We start from the raw sequence: 25,492 nt of genomic DNA, 5'->3' as shown, positions 1-25,492 counted from the left end.
GGTCTGGTGATGACTGGAGTGGTGACCCTGCTGGGACATTATACAGTAATGGAGGGGTCTGGTGATGATTAGAGAGGTGACACTGCTAGGACATTATACAGTAATGGAGGGGTCTGATGACTGGAGAGGTGACACTGCTGGGACATTATACAGTAATGGAGAGGTCTGGTGATGACGGGAGAGGTGACACTGCTGGAACATTATACAGTACTGGAGGGGTCTGGTGATGATTAGAGAGGTGACACTGCTGGGACATTATACAGTAATGGAGGGGTCTGGTGATGATCAGAGAGGTGACACTGCTAGGACATTATACAGTATTGGAGGGGTCTGGTGATGACTGGAGAGGTGACGCTGCTGGACATTATGCAGTAATGGAGGGGTCTGGTGATGACTGGAGAGGTGACACTGCTGGGACATTATACAGTAATGGAGGGGTCTGGTGATGACTGGAGAGGTGACACTGCTGGGACATTATACAGTAATGGAGGGGTCTGGTGATGACTGGAGAGGTGACACTGCTGGGACATTATACAGTAATGGAGGGTTCTGGTGATGACTGGAGAGGTGACCCTGCTGGGACATTATACAGTAATGGAGGAGTCTGATGATGACTGGAGAGGTGACACTGCTGGGACATTATACAATAATGGAGGGGTCTGGTGATGATTGGAGAGGTGACACTGCTGGGACATTATACAGTAATGAAGGGGTCTGGTGATGACTGGAGAGATGACAATGCTGGGACATTATACAGTAATGGGGGGGGGGGTCTAGTGATGACTGGAGAGGTGACACTGCTGGGACATTATACGGTAATGGAGGGGTCTGGTGATGACTGGAGAGGTGACACTGCTGGGACATTATACGGTAATGGAGGGGTCTGGTGATGACTGGAGAGGTGACACTTCTGGGACATTATACAGTAATGGAGGGGTCTGGTGATGAATGGAGAGGTGACACTGCTGGGACATTATACAGTCATGGAGGGGTCTGGTGATGAATGGAGAGGTGACACTGCTGGGACATTATACAGTCATGGAGGGGTCTGGTGATGATTAGAGAGGTGACACTGCTGGGACATTATACAGTAATGGAGGGGTCTGGTGATGATTAGAGAGGTGACACTGCTGGGACATTATACAGTAATGGAGGGGTCTGGTGATGACTGGAGAGGTGACACTGCTGGGACATTATATAGTAATGGAGGGGTCTGGTGATGACTTGAGAGGTGACACTGCTGGGACATTATACAGTAATGGAGGGGTCTGGTGATGATTAGAGAGGTGACACTGCTGGGACATTATACAGTAATGGAGGGGTCTGGTGATGACGGTATCATTGTGTGTCAGGCTCCTATAAGGTGTCAGGATGTGGCGGTCTATTTCTCCATGGAGGAGTGGGAGTATGTAGAAGGACACAAGGATCTGTACCAGGACATAGTCATGATGGAGGATCACCGGCCCCTCACATCACAAGGTAAGAAGAGACATATATATAGATATCACTCTCACTACCTAGTAACATAGAAATCTATCCAGCACTGATGTATTCATTCCCTGTGTGTTCCCTACAGATGAAGTCATTGATAGAAATCCACCAGAGAGGTGTCCCCGTCCTCTGTATTCCCAGGACTGTCCAGAGGGAAATGTCCCAGAGAACCATCAGGTAGATGGTGTTTAAGTTTCCAAAATATGACCATAAAGTGATTGATCCCATGATAATGGCACCATAGGTCCCACTCTTATTAAAGGGGAACTCCGTTTGATCTGGGTAGGGACCCCCACGATCTCCTGCCCGGCGCCCCGGCTCTGCTCATGCAAGAATAAATAAATAACTTTGATCTAAATACTAAATCCTCAAATCAAAGTCGTAGTAATAAAATAGCAGAACCACAATAAGTTATAATAATAGACATGTCCCCCATGACTTCTCGGGTCACTTACCTCTTCTATAAAACATTGTGATGGAAAGGAAAGTGAAATAAAAGGGGGAGGGCGGGGGCTTCTTCTAATCTTCCCACAGGTGACTGAGCTGGAGACACCACAGCCCAGTATAGAAGGGAAATACTTTTCCCGCCAATGGGCCTCCAGCCAATCAGAATGCTGTTGTTGGGCTGGAGCATCGCTGGGCAGAAGATCATGGTTACCGGGCAGAATATGATCCTCCAATCAGAAGCAGGAATCCATCTCTCAGCAGAACAGCTGTTACCGGGCAGAATAACTGAGGAAAACAACCTGTGGAGATAAAGGAGAAGAAGGAAATAAGGAGGAGGGGACATGTATACTGGGGACCATGGGGCCGTGTGCCCCCCCAGGTTATGGTGGAATTCGGGAGCCCCTTTTATTTTTTTTTTTTTTTTTTGCTCTTTAGGGTGAAGATCTGATGTGTATTAAGGTTGAGGTTAAAGATGAACCAGAAGAGGAGACGGATTTCGGGGCCGATCAGCAGTGTAAGGAGGGAGAGACTATTATTGGTGGAGGGTCTCCTAGATACTACTACACCCATCATCTGATCATCACATGGAATAATCTATTCATCACTGTGTGTTCCCTACAGATGGAGTCATTGATAGAAATTCACCCGAGAGGTGTCCCCGTCCTCTGTATTCCCAGGACTGTCCAGAGGGAAATGTCCCAGAGAAGCATCAGGTAGATGAGGCTGATCCTATATCTGTATAGGGGGTCCTGCAGTCATAGATGTGGGGGTAGATTTTGGGGGTCTCTGTTGCTCCTCCTGTCTGCTGTATTGTAGTGAATTGTTCTATATGTCACATCAGGGGGGAGATCTGACTAATTATAAAGTGGAGGATGAAGAAGAGAGGATGAGGGGCCATCACCCGTGTATGAGGGAAGTGAAGGAGGAAATTCCAGGAGGTGTTACCCCAGGTATGTAATAATGCCAGGAGGTGTTACCCCAGGTAACTAATAATTCCAGGAAGTGTTACCCCACGTATGTAATAATTCCTTGATCAGAGAGACCACAGAGTCCAAAAAGGCACTGATACCGGCAATTCCACCATGTGGAGGAGACACTAAAGAGTATATGGCATCGGGAACAATTAATGCGCTCTCTGCCAAATGGACTCGATAACTACCCCTGCGAATAACTGTACAACAATCCAGCCATTGGGATAAAGTGAATGACCCCGCTGTTGGGGTGGAGTCAAGGATCCGGCCGTTGGGGTGGAGACAAGGATCCGGCCGTTGGGGTGGAGACAAGGATCCAGCCATTGGGGTAGAGACAAGGATCCCGCCATTGGGGTAGAGACAAGGATCCGGCCATTGGGGTAGAGACTAGGATCCGGCCATTGGGGTAGAGACTAGGATCCAGCCATTGGGGTAGAGACAAGGATCCGGCCATTGGGGTAGAGAAAAGGATCCAGCCATTGGGGTAGAGACAAGGATTCGGCCATTGGGGTAGAGACAAGGATCCGGCCATTGGAGTGGAGACAAGGATTCCGCCATTGGGGTAGAGACAAGTATCCGGCCATTGGGGTAGAGACAAGTATCCGGCCATTGGGGTAGAGACAAGTATCCAGCCATTGGGGTAGAGACAAGGATCCCGCCATTGGGGTAGAGAAAAGGATCCCACCATTGGGGTAGAGACAGGGATCCGGCCATTAAGGTAGAGACAAGGATCCTGCCATTGGGGTAGAGACAGGGATCCCGCTATTGGAGAGGAGACAGGGATTCGGCCATTGGGGTGGAGACAAGGATCCGGCCATTGGGGCAGAGGCAAGGATCCCGCCATTGGAGAAGAGACAAGGATCCCGCCATTGGAGAAGAGACAAGGATCCCGCCATTGGAGAAGAGACAAGGATCCCGCCATTGGAGAAGAGACAAGGATCTGGCCGTTGGGGTGGAGACAAGGATCCGGCCGTTGGGGTGGAGACAAGGATCCAGCCATTGGGGTAGAGACAAGGATCCCGCCATTGGGGTAGAGACAAGGATCCGGCCATTGGGGTAGAGACTAGGATCCGGCCATTGGGGTAGAGACTAGGATCCAGCCATTGGGGTAGAGACAAGGATCCGGCCATTGGGGTAGAGAAAAGGATCCAGCCATTGGGGTAGAGACAAGGATTCGGCCATTGGGGTAGAGACAAGGATCCGGCCATTGGAGAAGAGACAAGGATCCCGCCATTGGAGAAGAGACAAGGATCTGGCCATTGGGGAAGAGACAAGGATCCGGCCATTGGGGAAGAGACATTGATTCGGCCATTGGAGAAGAGACAAGGATCCCGCCATTGGGGTAGAGAAAAGGATCCCACCATTGGGGTAGAGACAGGGATCCGGCCATTAAGGTAGAGACAAGGATCCTGCCATTGGGGTAGAGACAGGGATCCCGCTATTGGAGAGGAGACAGGGATTCGGCCATTGGGGTGGAGACAAGGATCCGGCCATTGGGGCAGAGGCAAGGATCCCGCCATTGGAGAAGAGACAAGGATCCCGCCATTGGAGAAGAGACAAGGATCCCGCCATTGGAGAAGAGACAAGGATCCCGCCATTGGAGAAGAGACAAGGATCTGGCCATTGGGGAAGAGACAAGGATCCGGCCATTGGGGAAGAGACATTGATTCGGCCATTGGAGAAGAGACAAGGATCCGGCCATTGGGGAAGAGACAAGGATCCGGCCATTGGGGTAGAGACAGGGATCCGGCCATTGGGGTGGAGACAGGGATCCGGCCATTGGGGTGGAGACAGGGATCCCGCCATTGGGGTAGAGACAAGGATCCCGCCATTGGGGTAGAGACAAGGATCCCGCCATTGGGGTAGAGACAAGGATCCCGCCATTGGGGTAGAGACAGGGATTCGGCCATTGGGGTAGAAACAGGGATCCCGCTATTGGAGAAGAGACAGGGATCCGGCCATTGGAGAGGAGACAGGGATCCGGCCATTGGGGTAGAGACAGAGATCCCGCTATTGGAGAAGAGACAGGGATCCGGCCATTGGAGAGGAGACAGGGATCCGGCCATTGGGGTGGAGACAAGGATCCGGCCATTGGGGTAGAGACAAGGATCCGGCCATTGGGGTAGAGACAAGGATCCCGCCAGTGGGGAAGAGACAAGGATCCAGCCATTGGGGAGGAGACAAGGATCAGGCCATTGGGGTAGAGACATGGATGCGGCCATTGGAGAAGAGACAAGGATCCGGCCATTGGGGTAGAGACAGGGATCCGGCCATTGGGGTAGAGACAGGGATCCCGCCATTGGAGAAGAGACAGGGATCCCGCCATTGGGGTAGAGACAAGGATCCCGCCATTGGGGTAGAGACAAGGATCCCGCCATTGGGGTTGAGACAGGGATCCCGCCATTGGGGTAGAGACAGGGATCCCGCCATTGAGGTAGAGACAGGGATCCCGCTATTGGAGAGGAGACAGGGATTCGGCCATTGGGGTGGAGACAAGGATCCGGCCATTGGGGCAGAGACAAGGATCCGGTCATTGGGGAAGAGACAAGAATCCGGTCATTGGGGTAGAGACAAGAATCCGGTCATTGGGGTAGAGACAAGGATCCGGTCATTGGGGAAGAGACAAGAATCCGGTCATTGGGGTAGAGAGAGAGTAAAATGAATATCGGCATCTCAGGACACTTCTCACCTGCTGGGATCATTGACATTATAAAGTGTTTACAGTAGAATCTCCCAATAGCGCACACTCACGGGGAATAAAAAAGTGTCCTCTATTGAGAGATGTCCCTTACTGAGAGATGTCCCTTACTGAGAGATGTCCCTTATTGGGAAAAAAGGCTCAAAAACCTTTCTCAATGTCTGAATACTGTCCTGTACTCACTCCAGAGTGTATTTGCCTATAAAACATGATAAAAAACCATATTACAGGAGAATCTCCTAGTGCTGTTTAATCCCCCCCTTATCCCTCCCATCATTTCATCCTCCCTTAATAACCTGTGCCACCTTATTCCCCCTATGCCAAATTATCCCCCATTACCTCCTGTGCCACATAATTTACTCTTGATCCCCCTGTGCCATTTCATTCCCCTTTAATACCCTCTGTGTAAATTCATCCCCCCCCCCCCTCCTTATGAAATGGCCCAGGGGGATCAAGAGGAAATGATGTGGCACGGGGGTAAAAAAGGGAGAGGGATGATTTGGCACAGGGGGAATAAAGTGGCACAGTGGGATCAGAAAAGAGGGGTGAATGATGTGGGCCGGCAGATGTACAGGAGCGGGAGAGTACTGTTTAAACAGCGGTCTTCTGTGCTGGGGCAGGGTGCAGCGGGGGCTTGGGCCCCTTACTGGGGTATTGGCTGTACCCCCTCATGGCAGCCTTGTGTACAAGGTAGGGCCGGCACATAAGCCTGGTTGTCCCCCTATAGGGAGTGTTTTGTCCCCCTGTCGGGAGTGTTTTGTCCTCTATCGGGAGTGTTTTGTCCCCCTATCGGGAGTGTTTTGTTCCCCTATTGGAAGTGTTTTGTCCCCTATTGGGAGTGTTTTGTCCTCCTATTGGGAGTGTTTTGTCCTCCTATTGGGAGTGTTTTGTTCCCCTATTGGAAGTGTTTTGTCCCCTATTGGGAGTGTTTTGTCCCCTATTGGGAGTGTTTTGTCCCCTATTGGGAGTGTTTTGTCCTCCTATTGGGAGTGTTTTGTCCCCTATTGGGAGTGTTTTGTCCCCTATTGGGAGTGTTTTGTCCCCTATTGGGAGTGTTTTGCCCTCTATTGGGAGTGTTTTGTTCCCCTATCGGGAGTGTTTTGTTCCCCTATCGGGAGTGTTTTGTTCCCCTATTGGAAGTGTTTTGTCCTCTATTGGGAGTGTTTTGTCCCCTATTGGGAGTGTTTTGCCCTCTATTGGGAGTGTTTTGTCCCCTATTGGGAGTGTTTTGTCCTCCTATTGGGAGTGTTTTGTTCCCCTATTGGGAGTGTTTTGTCCTCTATCGGGAGTGTTTTGTCCCCTATCGGGAGTGTTTTGTCCTCTATTGGGAGTGTTTTGTCCTCTATTGGGAGTGTTTTGTCCTCTATTGGGAGTGTTTTGTCCTCTATTGGGAGTGTTTTGTCCTCTATTGGGAGTGTTTTGTCCCCTATTGGGAGTGTTTTGCCCTCTATTGGGAGTGTTTTGTCCCCTATTGGGAGTGTTTTGTCCTCCTATTGGGAGTGTTTTGTTCCCCTATTGGAAGTGTTTGTCCCCTATTGGGAGTGTTTTGTCCTCTATTGGGAGTGTTTTGTCCCCTATTGGGAGTGTTTTTTCCCCTATTGGGAGTGTTTTGTCCCCTATTGGGAGTGTTTTGTCCCCTATTGGGAGTGTTTTGTCCCCTATTGGGAGTGTTTTGTCCCCTATTGGGAGTGTTTTGTCCTCTATTGGGAGTGTTTTGTCCCCTATTGGGAGTGTTTTGTCCTCTATTGGGAGTGTTTTGTCTCCTATTGGGAGTGTTTTGTCCTCTATTGGGAGTGTTTTGTCCCCTCTATTGGAAGTGTTTTGTCCCCTATTGGGAGTGTTTTGTCCTCTATTGGGAGTGTTTTGTCCTCTATTGGGAGTGTTTTGTATCCTCTATTGGGAGTGTTTTGTCCTCCTATTGGGAGTGTTTTGTCCTCCTATTGGGAGTGTTTTGTCCCCTATTGGGAGTGTTTTGTCCTCCTATTGGGAGTGTTTTGTCCCCTATTGGGAGTGTTTTGTCCTCTATTGGGAGTGTTTTGTCCCCTCTATTGGGAGTGTTTTGTCTCCTATTGGGAGTGTTTTGTCTCCTCTATTGGGAGTGTTTTGTCCCCCTATTGGAAGTGTTTTGTCCCCTATTGGGAGTGTTTTGTCCCCTATTGGGAGTGTTTTGTCCCCTATTGGGAGTGTTTTGTCCCCTATTGGGAGTGTTTTGTCCCCTCTATTGGGAGTGTTTTGTCTCCTCTATTGGGAGTGTTTTGTCCTCCTATTGGGAGTGTTTTGTCCTCCTATTGGGAGTGTTTTGTCCTCCTATTGGGAGTGTTTTGTCCTCCTATTGGGAGTGTTTTGTCCCCTATTGGGAGTGTTTTGTCCCCTATTGGGAGTGTTTTGTCCCCTATTGGGAGTGTTTTGTCCCCTCTATTGGAAGTGTTTTGTCCCCTCTATTGGGAGTGTTTTGTCCCCTCTATTGGGAGTGTTTTGTCCTCTATTGGGAGTGTTTTGTCTCCTCTATTGGGAGTGTTTTGTCTCCTCTATTGGGAGTGTTTTGTCTCCTCTATTGGGAGTGTTTTGTCTCCTCTATTGGGAGTGTTTTGTCCTCCTATTGGGAGTGTTTTGTCCTCCTATTGGGAGTGTTTTGTCCTCTATTGGGAGTGTTTTGTCCTCTATTGGGAGTGTTTTGTCCCCTATTGGGAGTGTTTTGTCTCCTATTGGGAGTGTTTTGTCCTCTATTGGGAGTGTTTTGTCCTCTATTGGGAGTGTTTTGTCCCCTATTGGGAGTGTTTTGTCCCCTATTGGGAGTGTTTTGTCCCCTATTGGGAGTGTTTTGTCCCCTATTGGGAGTGTTTTGTCCCCTCTATTGGGAGTGTTTTGTCCCCTCTATTGGGAGTGTTTTGTCCCCTCTATTGGGAGTGTTTTGTCCCCTCTATTGGGAGTGTTTTGTCCTCTATTGGGAGTGTTTTGTCTCCTCTATTGGGAGTGTTTTGTCTCCTCTATTGGGAGTGTTTTGTCTCCTCTATTGGGAGTGTTTTGTCCTCCTATTGGGAGTGTTTTGTCCTCCTATTGGGAGTGTTTTGTCCTCTATTGGGAGTGTTTTGTCTCCTATTGGGAGTGTTTTGTCCCTGTCTGCTATTGGGAGTGTTTTGTCCTCTATCGGGAGTGTTTTGTCCTCTATCGGGAGTGTTTTGTCCCCTATTGGGAGTGTTTTGTCTCCTATTGGGAGTGTTTTGTCCCTGTCTGCTATTGGGAGTGTTTTGTCCTCTATTGGGAGTGTTTTGTCCCTGTCTGCTATTGGGAGTGTTTTGTCCTCTATCGGGAGTGTTTTGTCCCCTATTGGGAGTGTTTTGTCTCCTATTGGGAGTGTTTTGTCCTCTATCGGGAGTGATTTGTCCTCTATCGGGAGTGATTTGTCCTCTATCGGGAGTGATTTGTCCTCTATTGGGAGTGTTTTGTCCTCTATTGGGAGTGTTTTGTCCTCTATTGGGAGTGTTTTGTCCTCTATTGGGAGTGTTTTGTCCCCTATTGGGAGTGTTTTGTCCTCTATTGGGAGTGATTTGTCCTCTATTTGGAGTGTTTTGTCCCCTCTATTGGGAGTGTTTTGTCCCTGTCTGCTATTGGGAGTGTTTTGTCCCCTATTGGGAGTGTTTTGTCCCCTATTGGAAGTGTTTTGTCCCTCTATTGGGAGTGTTTTGTCCTCTATTGGGAGTGATTTGTCCTCTATTTGGAGTGTTTTGTCCCCTCTATTGGGAGTGTTTTGTCCCTGTCTGCTATTGGGAGTGTTTTGTCTCCTATCGGGAGTGTTTTGTCTCCTATCGGGAGTGTTTTGTCCCCTATCGGGAGTGTTTTGTCTCCTATCGGGAGTGTTTTGTCCTCTATCAGGAGTGTTTTGTCTCCTATCGGGAGTGTTTTGTCCCCTATTGGGAGTGTTTTGTCTCCTATCGGGAGTGTTTTGTCTCCTATCGGGAGTGTTTTGTCCCCTATCGGGAGTGTTTTGTCTCCTATCGGGAGTGTTTTGTCCCCTATTGGGAGTGTTTTGTCCTCCTATCGGGAGTGTTTTGTCCTCTATCGGGAGTGTTTTGTCCCCTATCGGGAGTGTTTTGTCCCCTATTGGGAGTGTTTTGTCCCCTATTGGGAGTGTTTTGTCCCCTATTGGGAGTGTTTTGTCTCCTATTGGGAGTGTTTTGTCCTCTATTGGGAGTGTTTTGTCCTCTATTGGGAGTGTTTTGTCCTCTATTGGGAGTGTTTTGTCCTCTATCGGGAGTGTTTTGTCCTCTATCGGGAGTGTTTTGTCCTCTATCGGGAGTGTTTTGTCCCTGTCTCCTATTGGGAGTGTTTTGTCCTCTATCGGGAGTGTTTTGTCCTCTATTGGGAGTGTTTTTCCCCATATTGGGAGTGTTTTGTCCTCTATTGGGAGTGTTTTGTCCCTTCTTTTGGGAGTGTTTTGTCTCCTATTGGGAGTGTTTTGTCTCCTATTGGGAGTGTTTTGTCTCCTATTGGGAGTGTTTTGTCCTCTATTGGGAGTGTATTGTCCCCTCTATTGGGAGTGTTTTGTCCTCTATTGGGACTGTTTTGTCCTCCTATTGGGAGTGTTTTGTCCCCTATTCTGAGGGTGCAGATACAGTAAGTCATGGTATTTTGCCGGGTTATTAACTGTCCGCTATTGGGATATTTTACTGTATAAAGCTTTATTTACATTGTGCAGATTTTGTGACATTTTTTGTGCAGTTTTTCTTTAGCTATAACAGAAATAAATTGAAAATCAATGACAAAAAATAAGAAAGTATTCATACCCCTACTTACTATTGGAACAAAATGCATCAAAAACTGCAACAAAATGTAATAAATGTCTCTACTTTGTGGCGTGTAAAAAAATAATAAAATTTATCTTTATCCCCAACAGGAAATCTCTGTAAGAACATAGAAGACGTCATGTTATCTGTGAGTGATAAAGGAGAAGATGGAGAGATCATGGAGCGCTCCTCAGGAGAAGATGGAGAGATCATGGAGCGCTCCTCAGGAGAAGATGGAGAGATCATGGAGCGCTTCTCAGGAGAAGATGGAGAGATCATGGAGCGCTCCTCAGGAGAAGATGGAGAGATCATGGAGCGCTCCTCAGGAGAAGATGGAGAGATCATGGAGCGCTCCTCAGGAGAAGATGGAGAGATCATGGAGCGCTCCTCAGGAGAAGATGGAGAGATCATGGAGCGCTCCTCAGGAGAAGACCTCCTTACCCCTAATGTCCATCCAGATCTATCATATAATAATCCCCCTGATCATGGGGAACCTTCTCCTGACCGACCACACATTGTTACCACAAGGACAGAGAAGAAAGGGAAAGGAAGGATTCAATGTGATGAATGTGGGAAATGGTTTACAAAAAGATCAGATCTTGTTATTCACAGAAGAATTCACACAGGAGAGAAGCCGTATTCATGTTCAGAATGTGAAAAATGCTTTACTAAGAAATCTTGTGTTGTTAGACATGAGAGAATTCACACAGGAGAGAAGCCATATTCATGTTCAGAATGTGGGAAACAATTTACAACAAGATCATCTCTTGTTACACACAGAAAAGGTCACACAGGAGAGAAGCCATATCTGTGTTCAGAGTGTGGGCAACGCTGTAAAAGTCAATCAGATCTTATTATTCATAAGAGAAGTCACACAGGAGAGAAGCCATATTCATGTTCAGAATGTGGGAAATGCTTTATAAGGAAATCACATCTTGTGTTACACGAGAGAACTCACACAGGAGAGAAGCCGTATTCATGTTCAGAGTGTGGAAAATGTTTTACGCAAAAACCACATCTTCTTCAACATGAGAAAGTTCACAGAGGAGAAAAGCCGTATTCATGTTCAGAATGTGGGAAATGTTTTACTCAAAAAATAACTCTTCTTCAGCACGTGCGAATTCACACAAGAAAGAGGCCACTTTGATGTTCTATATGCGGGAAATGTTTTACCTGGAAATAAGATTTTTAATCTCATCAGACAAATCACAGAGAAGAAACCCTGCCCCCATTACTATACCTGATGCGCCTGAATTGTGGCAGAACATGCACCAGAATAATGTTGTGTAGAAATAATTACACATTTATTATCATGTTTATACTGGTGTATTGAAGAAAACTGTGTCCTGTAACCGAATGTGACCCTGTAAACAAAACATGGGGGGGAGGGACTTGGCGACGTGTGACCCTGCTCCATGAGGCGCTGACACCGCTCCCTGCACATGGGGAGGACCTCCAAGAAAGCCCAGAAGTCGCCCTCAGCCCTTTGGTTACCCCCATCCCGCTAGCGGTATTGCTAGATTTCTATGATCCTGGCCCTGCACCCTCAGAGGGAGTTTGAACCCGCTCACACAGCGCTACTCCTGAAAGGGACTCACGTGATCGCGGCGGACGGGCATCCCAGCAGTCCCCTCCAGTTTCTGGCTCTTGGTCTTCATCGACCTCTGCTCATCCTGCAGGGACCTCAGTCGACTGGTGGAGAGATCTGTGTCCTGCCGCTCGTTTCCTGCGGGGCTCCCTTCTGCAGATGTCTCCTGTCCGCACTGATGCAACGGCTGCGTCATTGGTGCTGTTGGGGTCTTCTCTTCCTGCTTCTGGGACTCCACTGCAGTCTCTGGTTGACCTGTCCCCCATTTCTCTCTTTCTCTCCTTTCTCCTGCCTTACCCGGCCCTGTAGTTGCCCCGTTTCTCTATATGGCGGCTTACCCTGCAACTCCTTTAAGCAACAGGGGGTCTTTTGCAGGGGCATAGTGAGAGCTTGGGCCCCTTTCTTTACCCCCAAAAGGATCCTGCTCCCCTCAGGAAGAGTTCTCTGTATCCCTCAGCACGGAGGGCACCGCATGGGACGCTGCACTGGATTCAGAGCTGGAGTGTTCTGGGGTGGTTGGTCCATCTACCGCTCCATCGCAGTGGGGTCGCATTCTTTCCCAAATACCAACTGAAGTTTTGGAGGGGAACACGACTCCACTAGGGCCCATATTACCTAATTTCAATCCACATTTGCTTCCCAGTATGAGCTTTTGGGCCCCCCTCCAGACAGAAGGTCTCGCTAACCGTTGTAAACGCAATACCATCAGGATTCATTGCCTCCCGGAGGCGAGTCATGATAAGGATCTTCCAAGCACCTTGAAGCTGTCTTTAAAGGGGTACTCCACCCCTAGACATCTTATCCCTATCCAAAGTATAGGAGATAAGATGGCTGATCATGGGGCTTCCGCTGCTGGAGATCACCATGATCTCCCTGCTGCACCAGGCGTTCGTTTAGAGCATTGGGTGCAGCGCCGGAGGCTCGTAACGTCATGGCCACACCCCCTCAATGCAAGTCTATGGAAGGGGGCGAGATGGCCGCGAGCAGGCGTGGCCGTGACATCACAAGCCTCCGCCCCACATCACCAGTCATCTGGCATGGAGAAAAGTTCACTCAGTTCACCGAGATCGCGGGGGTCCCCAGCGGCGGGAACCCAACGATCAGACATTTTATCCCCTATCCTTTGGACCACCTACCACACCCAGATTTGGTAAGCTGCTGTATGTTACTCTGGTCACTTTATTTACCATTATGATCCGTTGTGTCTTCTTAAACATTAAAGGGGTACACCGGAGGGGGATGTTAAATCAACTGGTGGCAGAAAGTTAAAGGGGTACTCCGGCCCTGAGACATCTTATCCCCTATTCAAAGGATAGGGGATAAGATGTCTCACCACGGGGGTCCCGCAGCTGGGGACCCCCGCAATCTTGTATTCGCCACCCACCTGTTTGAGCTGCATGCCGCGGTGCAAGCTCACAAACAGCCGGGTGGTGACCACGGGGCCAGAGTATCGTGACGTTACGACTCCGCCCCATGTGACGTCACCCCCCCCCCCCCCCCGGCTATGCAAACCTATGGGAGGGGGCATGATGGCCGTCACAACTCCGCCCCCGCGTGACGTCACCCCGCGTGACGTCACCCCCGCTATGCAAGTCTATGGGAGGGGGCGTGACGTCCGCCACGCCCCCTCCCATAGTCTTGCATAGCGGGGGCGTGACGTCACATGGGGGCGGAGTCATAACTTCACGATACTCCGGCCCCGTGGTCGCCACCCGGCTGTTTGTGAGCTGGCACCGCGGCGTGCAGCTCAAACAGGTGGATGGCGAATACAAGATCATGGGGGTCCCCAGCGGTGGGACCCCCGCGGTGAGACATCTTTAAACATATTTGTAAATTACTAAGCTTCAAAGAAGAAAAGCAGGACTTGGCATAGTACTATACCCATGAATTCCCACGGAGGTATCAGGTGAATGCCATTAGGTACAGCTCAGAGTATTTCGTCATTACAGGTGGTGCTCACTGGTCAAAGGTAGCAGTCCCATGTAAAAATATAATAGCGAAGGTAGTAGACAAGGGCACTCACCAGATCAGATGCTTAATAAAAACTTTCAATCTTTATTGAAGACGTACAGACAGTGCTGGAGGGATTTTCATGGACGCACAATGTGGAAGGGGAAAGACTCCGGGCTACGGTGCCGTTTCACGCTACATAACGCTTCTACTGGCTCAGATAGAAGGTCATGCTGGGAGCTGGAGCGTCAAAGGTGGGGGAACACAAATTATCACCTAAGAGCTTTGGCCCCGTCCCAGGTCCCGCACTGCTCTGTCCTCTTCTGATCACGCCTGTCCAGAGCAGATGATGCAGACCAGTGTTTCCCAACCTTTTTCAGCTCGGGAACCCCTCAGAAACAAAAAATGGAAACAGCCGCAATGCACAACATCAATTTATCTGTGGCTATGTAGATTTCACTGCTGCTTTATACAGCAACTCACGAATGACGTCTTCTAAACTCAGTGTCGTTCCCTTCTCTTCTCTGGGTCATTATGACGATTTCTTCCAGCCACAATTCTTCACCGTTAAACCTGTGTACATGGGTGACAGAGGGGTGTACATGGGTGACAGAGGAGTGTACATGGGTGACAGAGGGGTGTAGTGGAGTGTACATGGGTGACAGAGGGGTGTAGAGGAGTGTACATGGGTGACAGAGGGATGTAGAGGAGTGTACATGGGTGACAGAGGGGTGTACATGGGTGACAGAGGAGTGTACATGGGTGACAGAGGGGTGTAGTGGTGTGTACATGGGTGACAGAGGGGTGTAGAGGAGTGTACATGGGTGACAGAGGGGTGTAGAGGAGTGTACATGGGTGACAGAGGGGTGTAGAGGAGTATACATGGGTGACAGGGGTGTAGAGGAGTGTACATGGGTGACAGAGGGGTGTAGAGGAGTGTACATGGGTGACAGAGGGGTGTACAGGGGTGTAGAGGAGTGTACATGGGTGACAGAGGGGTGTAGAGGAGTGTACATGGGTGACAGAGGGGTGTAGAGGAGTGTACATGGGTGACAGAGGGGTGTAGAGGAGTGTACATGGGTGACAGAGGGGTGTAGAGGAGTGTACATGGGTGACAGAGGGGTGTAGAGGAGTGTACATGGGTGACAGAGGGGTGTAGAGGAGTGTACATGGGTGACAGAGGGGTGTAGAGGAGTGTACATGGGTGACAGAGGGGTGTAGAGGAGTGTACATGGGTGACAGAGGGGTGTAGAGGAGTGTACATGGGTGACAGAGGGGTGTACAGGGGTGTAGAGGAGTGTACATGGGTGACAGAGGGGTGTAGAGGAGTGTACATGGGTGACAGAGGGGTGTAGAGGAGTGTACATGGGTGACAGAGGGGTGTAGAGGAGTGTACATGGGTGACAGGGGTGTAGAGGAGTGTACATGGGTGACAGAGGGGTGTAGAGGAGTGTACATGGGTGACAGAGGGGTGTAGAGGAGTGTACATGGGTGACAGAGGGGTGTAGAGGAGTGTACATGGGTGACAGGGGTGTAGGGGGTGTACATGAGTGACAGAGGGGTGTAGAGGAGTGTACATGGGTGACAGAGGGGTGTAGAGGAGTGTACATGGGTGACAGGGGTGTAGAGGAGTGTACATGGGTGACAGAGGGGTGTAGAGGAGTGTACATGGGTGACAGAGGGGTGTAGAGGAGTGTACATGGGTGACAGAGGGGTGTAGAGGAGTGTACATGGGTGACAGAGGGGTGTAGAGGAGTGTACATGTGTGACAGAGGGGTGTAGAGGAGTGTACATGGGTGACAGAGGGGTGTACATGGGTGACAGAGGGGTGTAGAGGAGTGTACATGGGTGACAGAGGGGTGTAGAGGAGTGTACATGGATGACGGGTGTAGGAGTGTACATGGGTGACAGAGGGGTGTAGAGGAGTGTACATGGGTGACAGAGGGGTGTAGAGGAGTGTACATGGGTGACAGAGGGGTGTAGAGGAGAGTACCTGGGTGACAGAGGGGTGTAGAGGAGTGTACATGGGTGACAGAGGGGTGTAGAGGGGTGTACATGGGTGGCAGAGGGGTATAGAGGAGTGTACATGGGTGGTAGAGGGGTGTACATGGGTGACAGAGGGGTGTAGAGGAGTGGACATGGGTGACAGAGGGGTGTAGAGGAGTGGACATGGGTGACAAAGGGGTGTAGAGGAGTGTACATGGGTGACAGAGGGGTGTAGAGGAGTGTACATGGGTGACAGAGAGGTGTAGAGGAGTGTACAGAGGGGTGTAGAGGAGTGTACATGGGTGACAAAGGGGTGTAGAGGAGTGTACATGGGTGACAGAGGGGTGTAGAGGAGTGTACATGGGTGACAGAGGGGTGTAGAGGAGTGTACATGGGTGACAGAGGGGTGTAGAGGAGTGTACATGGGTGACAGAGGGGTGTAGAGGAGTGTACATGGGTGACAGAGGGGTGTAGGGGAGTGTACATGGGTGACAGAGGGGTATAGAGGAGTGTACATGGGTGACAGAGGGGTGTAGGGGAATGTACATGGGTGACAGAGGGGTATAGAGGAGTGTACATGGGTGACAGAGGGGTGTAGGGGAATGTACATGGGTGACAGAGGGGTGTAGAGGAGTGTACATGGGTGACAGAGGGGTGTAGGGGAATGTACATGGGTGACAGAGGGGTGTAGGGGAGTGTACATGGGTGACAGAGGGGTGTAGGGGGGTGAAAGAAGGGTGGACAGTAATGACAAAGGGACGGGGTGAATAGAGGGGGTTTGACATTGGTGGTAGACTGGGGGTGGTGAATATGGGTGACAGGGGCGGAGAAGGGTGAAAGGGGGTAACAGAGGGGGGTGGACAGAGGGATGCGGGTGCATTACCTTTATTAAGCTGAGCTGTTTTTCAATGTCCTTCTGCAGGGGGCCGGGAGGATGGTCCTGGGGCCGGGAGGATGGTCTCGGGGGATGGTTCGGGGCACCATCCTCATTTCATATATCCTCTTCCCAGCCTGTGACTCACGGCGCCGCAGGGGCGAGGGGGACGCAGTGTGCACGTACACTCAATGCGCACCCAGTCTTCCCTTCCCCTCTGCACCACTGTGATTCACCGGCGCGCAGGCCGGGGAGAGAGATCTAAAAAAATTGCAGGACTTAACGGAACCCCGATTGGGAATGACTGATGCAGACAAAGCTAATCACAGAAGAAGAGCCGGGACACAACGTTACCTTACTCCGGGCCGCGGATATTCATTTATATCGGGGTCTTAACCCTTTAGGGGCCCATTTTACCTTAAGGACTCGGCCATTTTTTGCAATTCGGACGACTCTCACTTAAAGCGTTAATAACTCTGATGCTTTTACCGTTTATTATGATTCCGAGAGTTTTTACCTGACAAATTCTATTTTAACCTACTGGTAAATTTTTGTCGATACTTGCATCCTATCTTGGTGAAAAATCCCAAAATTTCATGAAAATTTAGCATTTTTCTAACTTTGAACTCTCTGCTTGTAAGGAAAATGAATATTCCAAATAATTTACATATCGATTCACAAATACAATATGTCTACTTTGTGTTGACATCATAAAGTTGAGATGTTTTTACTTTTTGAAGACATCAGAGGCTTCAAAGTATAGCAGCAATTTACAAAATGTGACCCCGTTATAAAAACTGCACCCCTCAAAGTATCCAAAATGACATTCAGTAAGTGTTTTAACCCTTCAGGTGTTTCACAGGAATAACAACAAAGTGAAGGAGAAAATTCAAAATCTTCATTTTTTACACTCGCATGTTCTTGTAGACCCAGTTTTTTAATTTTTACAAGTTATGAAAGGAGAGAAATCCCCCCCAAAACTTGTAGCCCAATTTCTCTTGAGTAAGGAAATACCTCATATGTGGATGTAAAGTGTTCGGCGGGCGCAGTAGAGGGCTCAGAAGGGAACGAGCGACAATGGGATTTTGGAGAGTGAATTTTTCTGAAATGGTTTTTGGGGGGCATGTCACATTTAGGAAGCCCCTATGGTGCCAGAACAGCAAAAAAAAAAAAAAACACATGGCATACTATTTTGGAAACTACACCCCTCAAGGAACGTAACAAGGGGTCCAGTGAGCCTTAACACCCCACAGGTGTTTGACGACTTTTCTTTAAAGTCAGATGTGTAAATTTAAAAAAACAAATTTTTTTCACAAAATGAAGTTTTTCCCCCAAATTTTAAATTTTTACAAGGGGTAATAGGTGTAAATGACCCCCCCCCCCAAAAAAAATGTTTTAACCCCATTTCTTCTGAGTATGGAAATACACCAAATATGGATGTAAAGTGCTCTGCGGGCGCACTACAATGCTCAGAAGAGGAGGAGCGCCATTGGGCTTTTGGAGAGAGAATTTGTTTGGAATGGAAGTCAGGGGCCATGTGCATTTACAAAGCCCCCCGTGGTGCCAGAACAGTGGACCCCCCCACATGTGACCCTATTTTGGAAACTACACCCCTCACAGAATTTAATAAGGGGTGCAGTGAGCATTTACACCCCACTGGTGTTAGACAGATCTTTGGAACAGTGGGCTGTGCACATAAAAAAAATGTCATTTTTCATTTTCACGGACCCCTGTTCCAGAAATCTCTCAGACACCTGTGGGGCGTAAATGCTCACTGCACCCCTTATTACATTACGTGAGGGGTGTAGTTTCCAAAATGGGGTCACATGTGGCGGGGGGGAAGCCACTGTTCTGGCACTATGGGGGCTTTGTAAACACACGTGGCCTTAAATTCCGGATAAATTTTCTGTTCAAAATCCCAATGGTGCTCCTTCTCTTCTGAGGATTGTAGTTCGCCCGCAGAGCACTTTACATCCACATATGGGGTATGTTCTTACTCAGAAGAAATGGGGTTATACATTTTGGGAGGCTTTTCTCCTATCTTCCCTTGTGAAAATGAAAAATTTAGGGAAACACCAGCATTTTAGTGAAAAAACATTTTTTTTTCATTTTCCCATCCAACTTTAACGAAATTCGTCAAACACCTGTGGGGTGTTAAGGCTCACTATACCCCTTGTTACGTTCCGTGAGGGGTGAAGTTTCCAAAATGGGGTCACACGTGGGTATTTATTTGCATATATGTCAGGACCGCAGTAAAATCAGCCACCCCTGTGCAAATCACCAATTTAGGCCTCAAATTTACATAGTGCACTCTCACTCCTGAGCCTTGTTGTGCGCCCGCAGAGCATTTTACGCCAACATATGGGGTATTTCCGTACTCAGGAGAAATTGCGTTACAACTTTTTTCCTTTTACCTCTTGTGAAAATGAAAAGTATGGGACAACACCAGCATGTTAGTGTAAAAATAATGTTTTCTTTACAATAACATGCAAGTGTAGACCCCAACTTTACCTTTTCATAAGCGGTAAAAGGAGAAAAATCCCCCCAAAATTTGTAACACAATTTCTTCTGAGTACGGAAATACTCCATATGTGGCCCTAAACTGTTTCCTTAAAATACGACAGGGCTCCGAAGTGAGAGAGCGCCATGCGCATTTGAGGACTGAATAAGACATTTGCATAGGGACGGAGACAGATACAAGAATTACACTTGCGCCCAGGGCCGGATTAATGTAGGGGCGGATGGAGCTGCCGCTCCAGGCCCTTACATTAAAATAGGCCCAGTGGCCTGCACAGGCGGCCCGCATAGGCCGCCCAGACCGGTGACCCACCTCCCGTTCTGCCGCCAACACCTAACGCTAACAGAGAACCCCCCCCCCCGCTCCCCACTATCTTACAAAACACCTAACGCCACCCCCCCCCCCCCGCTATCTTTCAACACCCGGGCCGTCGTCACCTCCGCCAGTCACACGCGCTGCGGCAGCTGTCAGTAAGAGCTGCGGTGACGTCATCCACTTCACGGCGGCGCCCGGAAGTCACGTCCCCGCGGCTCCCACTGACACAAGGACTGAGCAGCAGCCGCCGCAGCGTGTCAGTCTGAGTCACCGGGTCCCAGAGAGAAAGGTCACAGCCCTTGGGGCCATTTATAATGTAAGGCACTGTGAGGGGCACAATTTTACATGCATGTCAGGAGGGCAGCAACCGCATTATAGGTTGCAAGACATGGTTTATTATATATGAGGGGGACATTATATGTGGGGGCACATGACAGAACACCCCTGTCATGTGCCCAAATAATGCCCCCCTGTCATGTTCCCCTCATATATAATACCCCATATCCTGTGCCCCTCACATATACTGCCCCCCTGACATGTGCCCCTCACATATAATACCCCCCTGACATGTGCCCCTCACATATAATGCCCCTGGCTGTCCTGCCCCCTCAGGGACATTATATGTGAGGGGCACATGTCAGGGGGGCATTATATGTGAGGGGCACATGTCAGGGGGGCAGTATATGTGAGGGGCACATGTCAGGGGGGTATTATATGTGAGGGGCACATGTCAGGGGGGCATTATATGTGAGGGGCACATGTCAGGGGGGCATTATATGTGAGGGGCACATGTCAGGGGGGCATTATATATGAGGGGCACAGGACATGGGGTATTATATATGAGGGGCACATGACAGGGGGACATTATATGTGAGTGGCACAAGACATGGGGTATTATATATGAGGGGCACATGACAGGGGGACATTGTATGTGGGGGCACATGACAGGACCCCCCCCCCTGTCATGTGTCCATATAATGCCCCCCTGTCATGTGCCCCTCTTATATAATACCCCATGTCCTGTGCCCCTCATAAATAATACCCCATGTCCTGTGCCCCTCATATATAATGCCCCTCATATATAATATCCCATGTCCTGTGCCCCTCATATATAATGCCCCTCATATATAATACCCCATGTCCAAGGGGCATTATATGTGAGGGACAAATGACAGGGGGGCATTATATGTGGGGGCACATGACAGGGGCCCCCCTGTCATGTGCCAATATAATGCACATATAATGCCCCCCTGACATTTGCAGCTTACTTATAATACCCCCTGCCCTGTGCCCCTCATATATAATGCCCCCTGTCATGTGCCCCCACATATAATGCCCCCCTGTCATTTTCTCCCCACATATAATGCCCCCTGACATGTGCCCCTCATATGCAATGCCCCATGTCCTGTGCCCCTCATATATAATGCCCCTCATATATAATACCCCATGTCCAAGGGGCATTATATATGAGGGGCACATGTCAGGGGGCATTATATGTGGGGGGCAAATGACAGGGGGGCATTATATGTGGGGGCACATGACAGGGGCCCCCCTGTCATGTGCCAATATAATGCACATATAATGCTCCCCTGACATTTGCCGCTTACTTATAATACCCCTGACATGTGTCCCTCATATATAATGCCCCATGTCCTGTGCCCCCTCACATATAATGCCCCCTGAAATGTGCCCCTCATATATAATGCCCCATGTCCTGTGTCCCTCACATATAATGCCCCCTGTCCTGCCCCCTCAGGGGGCATTATATTTGAGGGGCACAGGACAGGGGGCATTATAAGTCAGGGACATATGTCACAGGGCATTATATGTGCATTATATGGGCACATGACGGGGGTGGGGGGCTGTCCTGTGCCCCCCACATATAATGCCCTATGTCCTGTGCCCCTCACATATAATGCCCCCTGAGGAGGCAGGACAGGGGGCATTATATGTGAGGGGAACATGACAGGGTGCATTATATGCGAGGGGCACAGGACAGAGGGCATTGTTATTATGTGGGGAGAACAGGACGGGTTATCATTAATATATGTGGGGGCACAGGATGGGGCATTACCATATATGAGGGGCACAGAGTGTTTTGCATTTCAGAGGTATGGGCCGGCATTTATCATTGTAGTGTATGTGAAGCATTTTTACACCTTTTTTGTGTGCTGTAATGTGTAGGAGCATCAAATTTATTAAAAGGTAGCCGACCATTTGATACATTTTGTACAGGTCACATTTTCTAAAATTTCACTCTTCACATACACCCAAAAGCTAAGTCTGGGCTGGTGTAATTTTAGAGACTTTTCAGCGGTTTTGCAAATTTTTTGCGCCTTTTCACAAAAAGGTGCAGTTCATAAAACCCGTCCATATTATGTGTATTGCCAAAATCTGTGGATTACAACTCAAGCGCAAAAAAGGCACAATTCAAAGGATATGGTGTTTTGCAGTATTATAATAATTATTGTTTTCATATAGAGGATCAGAATCCGCTGACATAGTGAGGAGCCGTCTGGGTATCAAGTTCTGCTGAGAGAACATTTAGCTGAAACAAGTCCTGGCGGTATGTACCATCTGAATTAGATAAGAAAAGACTATAGAGAAGACGTCACCTGTAGTCACTGATATCATTGTACATTCTCCTCACTATAGAGAAGACGTCACCTGTAATCACTGATATCATTGTGTATTCTCCTCACTATAGAGAAGACGTCACTGTAGTCACTGATATCATTGTGTATTCTCCTCACTATAGAGAAGACGTCACCTGTAGTCACTGATATCATTGTGTATTCTCTTCACTATAGAGAAGACGTCACCTGTAGTCACTGATATCATTGTGTATTCTCCTCACTATAGAGAAGACGTCACCTGTAGTAACAGATTTTATTGTGTATTCTCTTCACTATAGAGAAGACGTCACCTGTAATCACTGATATCATTGTACATTCTCCTCACTATAGAGAAGACGTCACCTGTAATCACTGATATCATTGTACATTCTCCTCTCTATAGAGAAGACGTCACCTGTAGTCACTGATATCATTGTGTATTCTCCTCACTATAGAGAAGACGTCACCTGTAGTCACTGATATCACTGTGTATTCTCCTCACTATAGAGAAGACGTCACCTGTAGTCACTGATATCATTGTGTATTCTCCTCACTATAGAGAAGACGTCACCTGTAATCACTGATATCATTGTGTATTCTCCTCACTATAGAGAAGACGTCACCTGTAGTCACTGATATCATTGTGTATTCTCCTCACTATAGAGAAGACGTCACCTGTAGTCACTGATATCATTGTGTATTCTCCTCACTATAGAGAAGACGTCACCTGTAGTGTCACGATTCGGCTTACGGGATGTGGATCCGCTGTGTCAGCGAGGGATTGGCGTGGACCGTGCTAGTGGACCGGTTCTAAGAGGCTACTGGTTTTCACCAGAGCCCGCCGCAAAGCGGGATGGTCTTGCTGCGGCAGTAGCAACCAGGTCGTATCCACTAGCAACGGCTCAACCTCACTGACTGCTGAGAAGGCGTGGGACAGAAGGACTAGGCAGAGGCAAGGTCAGACGTAGCAGAAGGTCGGGGGCAGGCGGCAAGGTTCGTAGTCAGGATGGATAGCAGAAGTTCAGGTACACAGGCTTTGGACACACTAAACGCTTTCACTGGCACAAGGCAACAAGATCCGGCAAGGGAGTGCATGGGAGGAGATCAGATATAGCCAGGGAGCAGGTGGAAGCCAATTAAGCTAATTGGGCCAGGCACCAATCATTGGTGCACTGGCCCTTTAAGTCTCAGAGAGCTGGCGCGCGCGCGCGCGCCCTAGAGAGCGGAGCCGCGCGCGCCAGCACATGACAGCAGGGGACCGGGACGGGTAAGTGACCTGGGATGCGATCGCGAGCGGGCACGTCCCGCTGTGCGAATCGCATCCCCGACGGCCATGACAGTGCAGGGAGAAAGACGCCGTGAGCGCTCCGGGGAGGAGCGGGGACCCGGAGCGCTAGGCGTAACAGTACCCCCCCCTTAGGTCTCCCCTTTTTTTTGTCCGGTAACTGCCTCCCCTGGGATGAGGACACCGGGAAAGAATGGATGGTCTCCTCAACGGCAGGCAGTACAGCAGGAGTGGGAATGGGGAGGGAGGGCAGAGGGCGAAGCCTGGCACGGGGCAGTGTGACACCAGGACGGGGGCCATGAGGAGGCACTGAGGTTTGCCTGACGGGACTGGGAGGGGGGGAGAGGCACTTCCTATGGCAGGCAGAGTCCCAGTTCTTGATCTCCCCGGTGGTACAATCAAGGGTGGGGGAATGAAGCCGGAGCCATGGCAGACCGAGGAGGACCTCAGAGGTACAGTTGGGGAGAACGAAGAGCTCAATCCTTTCGTGGTGGGGTCCAATACACATAAGGAGGGGTTCTGTGCGGTAACGCACAGTGCAATCCAGTCTGGCTCCATTGACCGCGGAAATGTAGAGCGGCTTGACGAGACGGGTCACCGGGATGCGGAATTTATTCACAAACGACTCCAAAATAAAATTACCAGAGGCACCAGAGTCCAAGCAGGCCACGGCTGAGAGGGAGGAGTTGGCTGAAGGAGAAATCCGCACGGGCACCGTGAGACGTGGAGAAGCAGACTTGGAACCAAGAGACGCCACACCCACGTGAGCTGGGTGCGTGCGTGCGTTTCCCAGACGTGGAGGACGGATAGGGCAATCCACCAAGAAATGCTCGGTACTGGCACAGTACAGACAGAGATTTTCTTCTCTACGGTGATTCCTCTCTTCCTGGGTCAGGCGAGACCGATCCACTTGCATGGCCTCCTCGGCGGGAGGCCCAGGCGTAGAATGCAAAGGATGCTGTGGGAGAGGTGCCCAGAGATCAAAGTCTTTTTCCTGGCGGAGCTCTTGGTGTCGCTCAGAAAAACGCATGTCAATGCGGGTAGCCAAATGGATGAGTTCTTGGAGGTTGGCAGGAATCTCTCGTGCGGCCAGCACATCCTTGACGCGACTGGATAGGCCTTTTTTAAAGGTCGCGCAGAGAGCCTCATTATTCCATGATAACTCGGAAGCAAGAGTACGAAATTGGATGGCGTACTCGCCCACTGAAGAATTACCCTGGACCAGGTTCAACAGGGCAGTCTCGGCAGAAGAAGCTCGGGCTGGTTCCTCGAAGACACTCCGGACTTCAGCGAAGAAGGACTGGACTGTGGCTGTGGCAGGATCATTGCGGTCCCAGAGCGGTGTGGCCCAAGACAAGGCCTTTCCTGAAAGAAGGCTTACTACGAACGCCACCTTAGACCGTTCTGTTGGAAACAAGTCCGACAACATCTCCATATGCAGGGAACACTGAGACAAAAATCCACGGCAGAGTTTAGAGTCCCCATCAAATTTGTCCGGCAGGGACAAGCGGAGGTTAGGAGCGGCCACTCGCTGCGGAGGAGGTGCAGGAGCTGGCGGAGGAGATGGTTGCTGCTGTAGCAGAGGCAGAAGTTGCTGTAACATGGCGGTCAACTGCGACAGCTGCTGTCCTTGTTGGGCAATCTGCTGCGATTGCTGAGCGACCACCGTGGGAAGATCAGCGAGACTTGGCAGCGGCACCTCAGCGGGATCCATGGCCGGATCTACTGTCACGATTCGGCTTACGGGATGTGGATCCGCTGTGTCAGCGAGGGATTGGCGTGGACCGTGCTAGTGGACCGGTTCTAAGAGGCTACTGGTTTTCACCAGAGCCCGCCGCAAAGCGGGATGGTCTTGCTGCGGCAGTAGCAACCAGGTCGTATCCACTAGCAACGGCTCAACCTCACTGACTGCTGAGAAGGCGTGGGACAGAAGGACTAGGCAGAGGCAAGGTCAGACGTAGCAGAAGGTC

The 25,492-nt window shown here is 49.7% G+C and overlaps 1 protein-coding gene across 3 annotated transcripts in view; it reads left to right on the top strand.

The window, feature by feature from the left end:
• The window catches only part of LOC130340503 (oocyte zinc finger protein XlCOF22-like), a 71,763-nt gene that overhangs the window by 18,064 nt on the left and 28,207 nt on the right, over positions 1-25,492 (top strand). For 2 of the 3 annotated variants that reach the window (XM_056554200.1, XM_056554201.1), the window contains one exon: positions 1,353-1,479. In XM_056554200.1, the coding sequence (XP_056410175.1) occupies positions 1,353-1,479 (127 nt within the window). Of the gene's footprint in view, positions 1-1,352; positions 1,480-1,576; positions 1,669-2,373; positions 2,453-2,559; positions 2,652-2,779; positions 2,889-10,501; positions 11,508-25,492 lie in introns of all 3 variants that reach the window. The other variant, XM_056554202.1, reaches the window with a different exon arrangement.

The sequence above is a fragment of the Hyla sarda genome, unplaced genomic scaffold (genome assembly GCF_029499605.1).
Source record: "Hyla sarda isolate aHylSar1 unplaced genomic scaffold, aHylSar1.hap1 scaffold_595, whole genome shotgun sequence".
In the NCBI taxonomy this organism is placed as follows: domain Eukaryota; kingdom Metazoa; phylum Chordata; class Amphibia; order Anura; family Hylidae; genus Hyla; species Hyla sarda.
Note: the sequence above shows the minus strand (reverse complement) of the source record. Positions and strands in the feature narration are given on the sequence as shown.